Raw genomic sequence first — 12,007 nt, 5'->3', positions numbered from 1 at the left:
ACAACTGGGCTATTCACCTTCTCCAAAGTGCCTTGTCAAAGGAAGCTTTTTCTCCATCTGTCCTAAGGATGGAAGCAGGGTAGAGCTTCCACCCAAAAATTCCTCTTCCTGCTGTATTCAATTCACTTAGAAACATGCTCATTTAATTACCAGCAGACTCCAAATAGGCGCTCCCAAGTTCCAAGTCAGTATATTCCACTCTACTGAGTGGAAGGGGCAGGTTTTGGGGGTGGGGTTGATTTCTCTACTGAGCTGTGTGTTGGAAAGGACTAATTTATATCCTGTCCCTGAAGGTAACATACCTCTCTGTGCACCCATTCCTCCACCTACAAAATGAAAATTCAGTAAGCACTTCCACATCACCAACTGATAAGGGATGGGATTAAGAGACAGATACTCTGGTTCACAGTTCAGAAGCACGTGATTCTCAGCACCTTTGATCCACCACAAATACACAAAATCCACAGTATTTTGGAGGTGTTAATGCTCTCAGAATGCTGCAGGCTGTGTGATTGGTGCAGCAGATAGGTACCTTTGCTAGATTCTCAGTGTATAGATGGCAGGATGCGCAGGTGTTTTTCCCATGATACCAGTAGGAGATAATGGAAAATGTGTGTCTGTATATTCATGTATTTAAAGAGTTACCACAACCCTCTGCCACCTTGTGAGAGGTAGCAATTCAGCCCCCCATAAGCAATCTAAAGGTAACTTGGAAAGGTTCAGAATGCAAATTGAGTAGAAAGAAAGGTGTAAATGGGGTAGGGCAATGTTGGCTGCTGCTGTGTGTGTCATCCTGTGTTCAGGGCTTTGGCCCTGTGCGGCTGCAACACTGAGTATAAAAGAGCTGCAGATAAAAAGCTGGACATATAGTGCAAATTGGGCTAAACCCTGCTGCCTTTGTTGTGTGCTTGATGTTACAGTTTAATGAGGTGCTCGGCCTGAGCAACAAGTTAATGAACAAAAGGACTTCAAAAATCACTATTGAAGAATGCAAAATAAATGATACATTGGACATGTCGCTGCCATGTGAGTGGCATGACCAGTGTTGGGTTTTACCTTGCTCAGATGTATAAGCAAGGGACTGAAAGAAATTAACTTGTAAACAGACTGATTTTCTAATGATAAGACTTCTGGCTCTCTGAAATCCTGAAGCTGTCTCAATCTGCAATGAAAAGGAAGGCTGGTTGTAAGAAATACAAGATATTTGTGTGCCTTGGGCTGACTTTCAGTTTGTACTGCTTTTGCTTATGAAACTGATAACCCTGAATTCAAGGGTGGCATTGGAAACCCAACTGCGCAACTGGTTTTTGTTGATTTTTAGCTCTTTGTAGGCTCTGGCACATGAGACAAACAGAGGGAATACAAAGCAGACGGAGCCCATCTCTTTCCCTAGTGCTCCAGAGAACTGTGGAAACAGAGAATAGAGAAAGTAGATGGGAAAAACGGTGATGGTGGGTCCGTATGTGATCTCAGCGTTTGCTTTACACGGGCTCTGGCTGTGTAAGGGTGAGCTGTGAGAAGGGTTTAATGGGGGAGGAATCAAAGCACGGCCAGAGATGAGTGTCAGTGGTCAGAGGAGCTGCCTGCGCCGATGGCGGAGGGAAGCCTCTCCCGAGGGGACACGCGGGGCTCTGATTTGGACGGGGAATGAAGACCCTCGTGGGGAGCCCCTTCCCGGGGCCCGGCGCGCAGCTCGCTCAGAGCTGTTCCCGACGGGCCCGGTGGCTCCCTCGGTCGAGCTCTAGGAGAGACCCCGGCCACGGGCCCAGCGACTCCCGTGTGGGGAGCGGGTGAGTCCGGGGCAGGGTCGGCTGAGGGAGCGGCGGTGTCGGGACCGTGAGCTGGGGCGGGGGGCGCGCCAGGTGCCGGCGAAGGGGAAAGGGGCAAGCGGAGCAAAAAGGGGCGAGGAGCAGTGCCGGTGCCTGCGGTCGGTGCCGGGTTCGGATTCGGGGTCGGTGCCGGGTTCGGGTTCGGTCCGGGTTTGGTGTCGGTGTCGGGCTCGGTGCCGGGTCCGGGGGTCGCGGGGCCGCCCCGTCGCGGCGGCTCCCTCACGGCCGCGGCGGGCGCGCCCCCTGGCGGCGGCGGCGGGCGCGGCGGTCACGTGAGGCGCTCGGGGCCTGGTGCCGCTTCCCCCAGTCAGCGCGGAGCGGCCGAGGCGCAGGCGGGGAACAAGATGGCGGCCGGCGGCGATCCGGAGCGGGGCGCCGGCGATTCGCGTTGAGCCGCGGCCCGCTCGGCCCGGCCCCCCCCCCGCCCCGGCCCCGCGCCCTCCGCGGGGCGCGGAGCTTGCCCGTAGCCGCCTGTCCGGACTCCGAGCGCCCTCCCGAGCCGCCCTTCCCCTCCCTTCCCCCTCGGCCAGCGCCCAGCGATGCGGGGCCGGCGCGGCAGGCCGCCCAAGCAGCAGCAGCCGGCGGCGGCCGCCGCTCCGGCGAGCGCCCCGGCCCCGGCAGGCCCCATCGGCGGGCTGCGCTCCCGGCAGCGCGGCAGCAGCCGCGGCAGGTGGGCGGCCGCGGCCCAGGCGGAGACGGCGGGGCCCAAGCAGAAGGGAGCCGGCGCTGCCCAGGCCTCGTCGCCCGCCGCCGCCGCCTCGCCCAGGGGGGGCGGCAAGAGGAAGGCGGGCGGCGGCGGCAGCAGCACCCCCGGTGGGGGAGGCAGCGGCGGTAAGGGCAGGGGCAGGGCCGGGGCGGCAGGAGCAGGGGGAGGAGGAGGCGCGGGAGGCAGCTGCAACAGCCAAGGCAGGGCTGCCTCGTCCAGGAGGAGCATCAGCAAAGTGGTGTACGACGATCATGAGAGCGAGGAGGAGGAGGAGAGCATGGTGTCCGAGGAGGAGGAGGAGGAGGGAGACCCCGATGATAACCCGGACTCCGAGGAGGAAGAGGAGGAGGAGATAATGGAGGAGGAGGACGACGACGACTCTGACTACCCCGAAGAGATGGAGGATGAAGACGATGCCAGTTATTGCACTGAGAGCAGCTTCAGGAGCCACAGCACCTACAGCAGCACCCCAGGTAGAGAGTCCGTGGGCGAACTCAAACAAGTCGAGGGCACCCCACATGCTCCCTCTAGGTTGGCAGATACGGTCCGCACTCCCATGCGAGGATGTGAGGGATGCCCGCAAGCACTCCCGGGGAGAGGGGTATGCAAATAACCACTGGCAACCCCGGGGACGCGGGGAGCATTGGAAGATGCTCACAAACGCGTGCACGGAGAGGAGCAGGGAGGGCGGGCGGCACTTGCTGGAACAAGGGGATGCTTTGCAAATATTCATGGGGAACCTGGTGACCGCAGAAATGCGCGATCCACCAGTTCGTGTTGCAAACAATGTCAGAAGTGTTGTGGGGCATTCGCTTTAAATTTAAAAACGAGGGAAACGAGAGACATGCCTTGCAAAGAGGTCTTTTCAATTAAATACAGGAAAGGCTGGCTTGTGCTTGCAAATACTACTTGATGTCGAAAGGAAAGGAAGCACATGTAAGTTGAAGTGGCTTTAAAAAAACCAAAAAACTATAAACACCGAAAATTTTCAGGCTCTTGAGGTCAGAGCTATAACTGGATCCAGCATCTACTGGCTTTAAGACAAAAGTAGCTTTCCAAGGAGGGAAATGAGGTGCATTGTTCAAAATGGAGATTGCATTGTTATAGTTTGGGGAAAAGTGCACAGGGCCTCATTGCAAGGATGTAAACCTAGTTTGAGTTCAACACAAAGATTAAAAGGTGGAGGTTGAGTCAGAGGTCTTGCATTTAAATACTGCGTTTATCCTAAGATATGGCAACCTTTAAAACTCATGTTGGGGTTAAAATTCGTTAAACATAATTGTGATTTTTTTTTTTTTTTCATTCTAGTGGAAAATTTGGGAAAATTTTCAGGCCTGCATTTCTGTTTGTCCTTAATTGGTTCATTCACCAAGCTTCAAAAATTCTTTTATTTAAACTTAAGCACTTTGGATTTATTTGAACTTGTTCCAGAATGGAATTCAAGCTTAGAATATTTTATTTTATTTTTCTATTTTTATTTCTTTTTTTCTTTTTTTCTTTTTTTTTTTTTTTAAGTCTCTGATCCAGGAGAGTAGTTCAGCTTATAGCTAATTTGGGCTACAGGATGGCAGACACTGCTGTTGTCCCAGTATTTGGCCAGTTTGGAAGGGGGGAGGAACAGGTTGTTGGTGTGAATGCATTGCATCTTAATTAAAAAAGGAATGTAGTTCCGAGTAGTTAGCTGATGACTTTTTAAAAGGGGGAAGTACTGGCTGCTAAATGTATCATTTGTTTTATTTTGTTGAGTTAATGATATCAGCTCATTCTGTGACTTCATAATAGTACTTTTAAAAGCTCTGGATGTTTGTCTATATATTTTTCTTAAACTTATATCCATATGCTTCAGAACCTAAATGAATCAAAATAAGTACATACATTAGTAAATTTATTTAGAGATAATTTTTAGAAGATGTTCGTTTACCTGTTGCAGGAGGGTCCTGTAATCAAGTGGAAATTTTTGGGATAAAGATTGAGATCTGGGTTCACAGAAGGAAATATATAAAATACTCTCTTGACTTTCAGCTCTCCATTTTCTTCATAGTTATGATAACTTTCATTTTTATTACTTTTTTTTGGGAGTGCTTATGTCAGGGAAATAATATTTTTATGATTTTAACTGGCTAGGTCAGGATAATATTTTTTACATGAGCATCCAGATTTAAAATGAGTTCTGCAGAGAATGGGTGTATGCCATTTTTCAAATGTGCTAAGTGTTTGGCAGATCAGAAGATAGCTCTCTGTGCATTGTTGTACAAGCATAGACAGGTTTTACGTGGTATTTAGGTGTATCAGAAACCATTTTGATAGTTTATATGTTTATTTCTCACTTGATCAGGATGACTTCAGTTAACTATCTTAAGAGAAGTGTAAGTGTAGGCATTTTTATCCTTTGGTGCTTTTGCTCTATTCCGAGTTTTTGAGAGTTAAAACGTTTGTGTTGTTATTTTGGCAATTTACTGGTGGTTCTCATTAGTTCAGTGTTTGCCTAAAGGTCTCCCTCGCTCCTTCCCTCTCTCCCAGACATGCTCTTGCCCTTCTGCAAGGAAAGTACAAAGTTTTCCTTCGGGCAGCTCAGTGCCTCATCCCGACAGACACCTGCTCAGGGAGCGAGGCTGTGCAGGGTGGCACCGATGGAAATCTCGCTCTTGGCACAACCAGCAGGAGCTGCCGGCCCTCCGAGCAGCATGGACAGGCAGGGCAGGGTTTGTCTCATCAGGATCTGTGTCTGCCCGGTGCAGAGAGGAGGTCAGAGCAGGGCAGGGCTCTGGAGTTGTGTCTCCGGTGCTCCTCCAGGGGCTCCAGAGCTGTTGGACTCGGTGCACCCTGAGCTGGAGTTGGTCCTCAGCCGTGTTTAGATACAGGGGATTTATTTCATATCCTTGTCTTGCAGCCATGCAAAGTGTACCACAGTGACAGAGCTCCTGTGCTGAGCTGGAGGGCTCCGAGGGATGTCTCCTCCCTTGGCTTGAACTGGCTCCTGACATAATCGTGCAGGTTTTTAGCAGAAGAGGTGACAAACAGTCCTTCTCCCCTTACCCTCCAACCACTTCCAGGATGTACTCTTAGGGGCTGAAGAGTGTTTTTGAGAGCTGGCTATTGAATGATTGCCATCCCAGTCAAACTCTGCTTTTACACGTAAATCACATCCCACTTAAATGGGGGACGGACTTGCTGCAGTTTTTTTCTAACTTACATATAACCATGAATTAAAAGATTACAGAGCAGTGTTTCTGGCCAAGAAAGCCTCAGGTTTTGTGCTCTGATGGGAAGCTTATGATTTATCTTGAACTTAGATGTAGGAGTACTTTCTACTCTAATATGGTAGTAAATTAATATTATTGTAATATAAAATGATATTATTAAACTATTTTGAGAAGTGGAATCTTAGAAGATATAAAATGCCTAATACACCACTTAGTCATGGGACAGTAAAAACATATTGTGTGAATAACAATTATTTCTTTTTATTCTGCTGGATATACTTTTGGTAGAGGGATTTTGTATGTGTAATGCCCCTTCCCTCTCGCCTCTTTGCGTCCCCACAAGGGGGATGAACTGTTGGGGCAGGTATCCTGTATAACTTGTATCACTGAACATTTTTGCCAGACCCTGTGCAATGTAAATTCCACTTGAGGCTTGTCACTGTTGCATTATAGTTACTAAGTATTTTTCATATGTTGCAGAATTTTAAGGGAAGCCTTTAATCAGGATGCCTAGAAGTCCTTAATTTTTTGTTTATTGATTTTTCTTCATCATAAAACTAGTTTTAGAAAGAGCTATACATGTAGATTTCAGCTGAGATCATCAGTCTGTCAAACAAACAAATACACAGCACTGGAGTTGGGAGACAAAATATTTATCTTAAAATACAGTAAATAATAATTTTAGTTGGATTTTGCTTGTCTGAGCATTTGCAGGGAATTGACCATTGCTTCAGTTAAACAGTTATTTCACAGTTTCCTCTTATCTTCAGAGTGAAAGAATTTAGCTGGGAACCAGCTAAATGCACCACCAATGCACACCCTGCATTTGGTGTGTCTGTAGTAATTTTTTATCTGAACACGTTTTCATGCTCTTGAAGAATTGTCTAAGTGGAGACACTGAGATACGACATTAAGATATGCAGCCTCCTTTGTCTGCCGTGGGAGAGGATTTACCAGCCTCCCAAACATCGTACCTGGGCTACCCTCTTCTCTAAATTAAACCTGGCATGCTCTTATTTTACCATTTAGTGATCTGCACTTTGATTTGTGCTCTAGAGGGAAGGATCACTAGTTTGTCATGCCAGTCTTGGAAAAGGTAGGAGACGATTCTTAACAAAGAAATTGTGTAGAAGGCCAGAGGAGTAAATCTGGGGCTGATCCTGCTGCATTGACTTGTAAATTGGCAGCTTATCTGAAGAGAGCTTTGTCAGTCAACTCAGAAGCTCTGAGCAGCAAATACCTCGCCCTTATCAAAGTATGTGTGTTGTAAAGGGTAGTGTGCTGCAGTGACTTTATTGAGCAAACTTTTTTGTAGATCTGCAGTAAAATTCTGTGAGTGCTCATTGTGTTGCATACAACAGGTGTAAGGTGAATAAATGTGGATTTTAGTAGGTTAGGCTGGCTCTCAGGGCTCACTAACTTATTAAATTAGTTACAGCTTATCCTGAGTGTGTCCCAAGAAACTGTCTAACTGTTCCTGAGAATCATTTCGCTTGTGCTACCTGTGGTTTTGTTGGGTTTTTTCCTTTGCCTGGGTTCTAGGCACAAAAGGGTTGTGCCTCTGAGTCCTTCTCAGAGTGATCTCACCTGCTGCTTGTCTTGCGTTTGCATTAGTTATCCAAATGTTGAAATGTTTCCATACAACATAGGGGGGTTTGTGTTCCTGGCTCCTGAGGGAGTGCTGATGGCCATAATGTTGGGAAATTGAATTCTTAAAAGTGAAATCAGTCCAGAACCCTAGTTTGATTTAAAAGTGTATGCTGACAGGTGTGCACACTGAAAAAGGAAGCAGCCAAAAGTTTTACAGTTTTAAAAGAACATAAAGACCTACTTTTGTACAAGGGAAGGCAGGAGTCAAGCTTTACTTGGGAACATGGGTGAGAATTTGTGTGATGTGAGTGCACTCAGGATCTTGTCTAATAACCAGTGAATTTTTCATTTGTGTTTCAACTTCCAAAGCTTTTTTTTGGTGCTTGGAATGCCTAGTTTTTAGTGCTTGTTTAATTTTTAAATTTTACTTATGGCTGGATTTGTCTTTTCTCCAGACTAAATAAATAAATTTGGGTTAGGTGTGATTACTGCAGAATAATGTTCAAATTGGAGCTGCACCTACAGGTAGTTACAAATGCATCTTATTCTTTTAGAAAATTTTTCTGGAAGAGACTGTTTGACTGTGAATATTAGAAACATGATTATCATGGTGGCATTTTTAAAAGGAAAGAAAGTGTTTTGTGAAAGTCAAAGCCTTTAATTTCAGCCCATCCCAAGAAAAATATTTAGATTTTTCTATTTTGACACTACTTTTCATAATATATTCTTATTTTATGTTGAACTCATTCATTTTACTGCCGTTTTTTCTTTGGTGGAAGCTGAGCAAATGTTCTCCCAAGAGGTTGACTTTTAATTAAAGGACCAGTTTGGATATTGCTGTGGCAAACATGCAGCTCTATCCAGTTTCTGCATTCTGCTGTGAAAGGAAAGAAAGAACACCAGAAAAAGGTTCTCTTACACATTGTCATCAACTGTTTCCAGTTTTCTCAGTGATATCTAACAAAAACTCCTGTGTTGCTGTGCAGTTCCATTTGAAACGTGCCTGGTGCAAAGCAATAATATGGGACAGCAAGTGTGTGTTTATTAAAACCAAACCAAAATAGGAGGGAGTTTGAGGGCAGTAAAAAGGCAAAGTTTTCAGAGGGAAGGAAAATGTAGGAGAGGCCATCTTCTCTAAGGAGTGCTCGTGCTCCCGGGACACTGTATATTAGCTGCTCTTTATGTTGAGAAGTTTTTGCAGTGACTCACAATCTGGAAAACAAAACCACCTCAGTTGTACTTTACTAAAGATGGACTTTCATGTAAGAGTAGTGTGGTTTGACTTGGCTTGTGGAACTTGAAGCCAAAATTTTAATCTTTTTTGGGGGAAAATTGGAAGTCTTTTCTGGGGTCAGTTAGCAGAGTGTGACTGGAGGGGTGGGGGTTTGTTCTGTATTTCCCCCCCTCCTGTGGCAGGTTGCTGAAGTGTCTGAAACTCCTTGGTCTCTTTTCTCTCCCCAATGCTCCTACCAAGCTTATCCTCTCCATGGCAACTGTGAGCAGGAGCTCTGAGCTGGAGAGCCCAAGTGCTGAGAAACGATGAGGAAGGGAAAGTTCTGAGACAAGTGAAATGAGACCAGTTGTGAACTTTCAAATCAAGAGAGACTGGGAGCAGTGTTTATTTTTTAGGTCGACCCATGCAGCCACCACTCTGTCCCTGTTTAAACAAGACAGTGGTTCTGACAGAATATTTGTTCTGTAGGACGTCCATCCTCCAGTCCAGTACCTGAAATATGTTGGGCTGAAAGGCTGTTTGCTGGAGGGGAGGGATGTTTAATGTCAGTGAGACAAGGCAAAACTGGATTTTTGTGATTTTTGTTGGCCTACATGTGTATGGTGATTGGATACAACTAAAGCTGAAGAGCATGAAGCGGTGTCCTGGACACTGATGTCTGTAGTTAATTCAGACACTGTGTTTACACAAACCAGCAGATGTGTTAAGGATGGTTAAAGTAGTTTAAAGTTCTCTTTTCTCCTGTGGTAAAGAGTAGATGTGACTTTGCCTTTTCTTCTTTCAGTCTGTGAATGAAAGTGGTGACAAGGTTTTTGGTCCTTTTAAACTCTTTCATTTCTGAATTCTGAAAGGGTCAACATTTGAACCAAGTAGGTTGAGTAGATGCAAATGAAAAAAAAATAAAGCAATGGTTTGGGTTTTTAAAGCAAATTCTGATTTTGGGTGTTTAGACTATTACTTGAGTAACTTTGTTTTATTTCAAATATCATTAGTGTGTTTGCTTAAATATTTGTAATAGAAATTATTTTAGTAGATTATCCTAAGTGTAGACTATAATAATCAGTATCTGATAATTATAATGTGCCATGGAAATAGAATTGTTTACTCTTTTATCTTAATTACAGGCAGCTCTTCAACTAGAGAATTCAAAATAGGGACAGGTAACCACTGCAGACTGCTTCAGCACTTGGGGAGACACAGCCAGTGAAGGACTTGCCATTTAAAAGAAGCTTGTGCTAGATAGAAATATAGTGCTCAGCCACTCCAGGGGATCTGGATCCTGTCAATATTCCAGCTGTGGCAGCAGGAGGCTATTGGCAAATCCATTTTTTTCCATCAAATAAAGCTATGGAATTTGAGTGGTGTAGAAGTGGACATTTTCTGCCTTTGTACTGCCTCAAACTTGGAGGTGAAATTTGATTCAGAGACTCAGTTAACATGCAGAAACTATCTCAGAAGTATCTAATTTGCATGTAATAAAACTTGAGTATGTTTTGGGAAACTTCAGTGTGGGTAAATTGAGAGTAGATTTCTTGAATTTAGAGTAGTTACATGAAAATTCAATTTAAAGTCTGGTCAGTCAGGTGGTGGCGCTTAAAGAAGTAACCTGCCAGTGCACCTGCTCTGCAATCCTCTTGGTGGTTTTGAGGTTAAACAAAATAGTACATATGCAATTTCTATTTGAAACAAAATTTCCCTGTGGGGGCCCAAATCCTTGACAAATGACAACAAGTTTAAAAAAAAAAAAAAAAAGGTTGTAAAATCCTAGTATCTCTTAAATAATTTAAACTAAAGTGTTTGAAGTGGCCAGAGTTCTTTGTGGGGCTCTGGGTTTTTTGTGTCTGCCACTAAATGTCGAATGTAAATATTGGCCCACTTGCCTCATGAAAAAGAAGATTGTCTTTGAAAGTGAAGAGCTTGAAAAATTGTATATGTTTATTATAGGGAGACATTTTTCAACATTTGAGGGATTTTTTTTGTGTGTTTATGAGGCACAGTTGGGTAAACATGGACTGTGCTCTTCAAAAACCTTCACACAGGAGGTGGAAATGCTCCAAAGCAGGGTGAGCTGTGTGGGTTGCCAGCACACTGAAAAATCAGCAGTAAAATACCAACATTTCAGCTCAAAAAAAAGACTTGCAGCACTTTGACATCATTATATATTCCATTGCCCTGCACTTTTAATTTCAGTTGAGCAGCCACTTGCAATGCTTCAAGATTTATGAGTATCTTGGCAGAGAATGTCCATCCTTTTCACTGGAGATTATTAGATTGCTTGGGTTTGTTGGTTTGGGCTTTCGAGGTTTTTTTTTAAAGGTGTCTGAGTATTTCTTGAGATCACAGTTGATGTATTGGCCAGTAATACATTTAAGCACAAATTGCTGGGAATTTCTGAATATTCAAATCACACTTTGTGACTCTCAGCTTCAAATTCTCTTCATCCTCAGTACAGAGAATATTAATAACAAATGGAAAGTGAAATTGGAAAGAAAAAAAGCCAGCATAGAAAGATTTTAAATGCTGTGCCATCAAGTCATTTGAGAAAAATACAGTTTCTTTCTAAAATATTCTGCATCTTTGAGTACTTGCCTTTTTTAGCTCTGGAAACCAGTTTATATTTAGTTGAGAATTGTTCAGAGCAGTTCAGTGTCCAAAAAGAGAAATTATTTGAGCTCTTGAGCTCTGTGGTGTGTGGTTTGCAGTGTGGATGGGGAGTGTTGAGGTGCACAATACCGTAATGTGCTGCAACTGTGAGGCCTAACACAAATGAAGTACACATTTTATAATCCAGTCTGCTTTTCCTATTGTCTGTTTTATTATTGCTTGTGAAGTTTTTGCTCTTTTTACCAAAGCAAACATGAAAATACACAAATTGCTTTAAGTAGGAGATGGAATGGTGTGACTAATGCAGCCAGAGGTTGTATTGTGCTTGCACCAAAGTACAATTCTTTATTATGCTATTATGACACATTTATATCCTGATAACACATTTCTTCTAGATCTGTAATAGCACCAATGTGCTTCCTCTGTAAGAGGAAGTGTTAGAGATTAACTTTTTCAGAACATATTAGGAATGCCTTGTTTTAAAGTTCTTTTTTTATTCCCCTATTATTTTCATGTGACAAATCTACAAGTGGCTTAAAATTGCACCAGTAAATGTTTAGACTATATATTAGGAAACTTTGTTTTGCTGAAGGGGTGTAAAGCACTGGAACAGGCTGCTCAGGAAACTGGCGTAGGTCACCATCCCTGAAGGTGTTCTGAGATGTGTGAATGTGGCACTTGAGGACATGGTGCTGGGGCTGGGATGGTTTGGCTTGGTCTTGAAGGTGTTTCCAACTTTAATGATTTTGTGATTCCATCCCATGCTTATCTCGTGCTAAAGAGACATTAGCAAAATCGGTGTTTGGAGTCCATTTTTTTCCAGCAGTGGTCCTTCACTCTG

The 12,007-nt window shown here is 44.3% G+C and overlaps 1 protein-coding gene across 11 annotated transcripts in view; it reads left to right on the top strand.

Annotated features, from left to right (window-relative positions):
- The first annotated feature begins 2,175 nt into the window (after positions 1 to 2,175).
- The window catches only part of BPTF (bromodomain PHD finger transcription factor), a 52,611-nt gene continuing 42,779 nt past the window's right edge, over positions 2,176 to 12,007 (top strand). For 7 of the 11 annotated variants that reach the window (XM_038156947.1, XM_038156943.1, XM_038156941.1 and 4 more), the window contains exon 1: positions 2,176 to 3,008. In XM_038156947.1, the coding sequence (XP_038012875.1) occupies positions 2,369 to 3,008 (640 nt within the window). In that variant the 5' untranslated portion in view covers positions 2,176 to 2,368. The remainder of the gene's footprint in view (positions 3,009 to 12,007) is intronic. The other 4 variants (XM_038156952.1, XM_038156949.1, XM_038156945.1 and 1 more) reach the window with 2 other exon arrangements.

The sequence above is a fragment of the Motacilla alba genome, chromosome 18, assembly GCF_015832195.1.
Source record: "Motacilla alba alba isolate MOTALB_02 chromosome 18, Motacilla_alba_V1.0_pri, whole genome shotgun sequence".
NCBI lineage: Eukaryota > Metazoa > Chordata > Aves > Passeriformes > Motacillidae > Motacilla > Motacilla alba.
The sequence above is the reverse complement of the archived record's forward strand: the minus strand, read 5'-3'. Positions and strand labels throughout refer to the sequence as shown.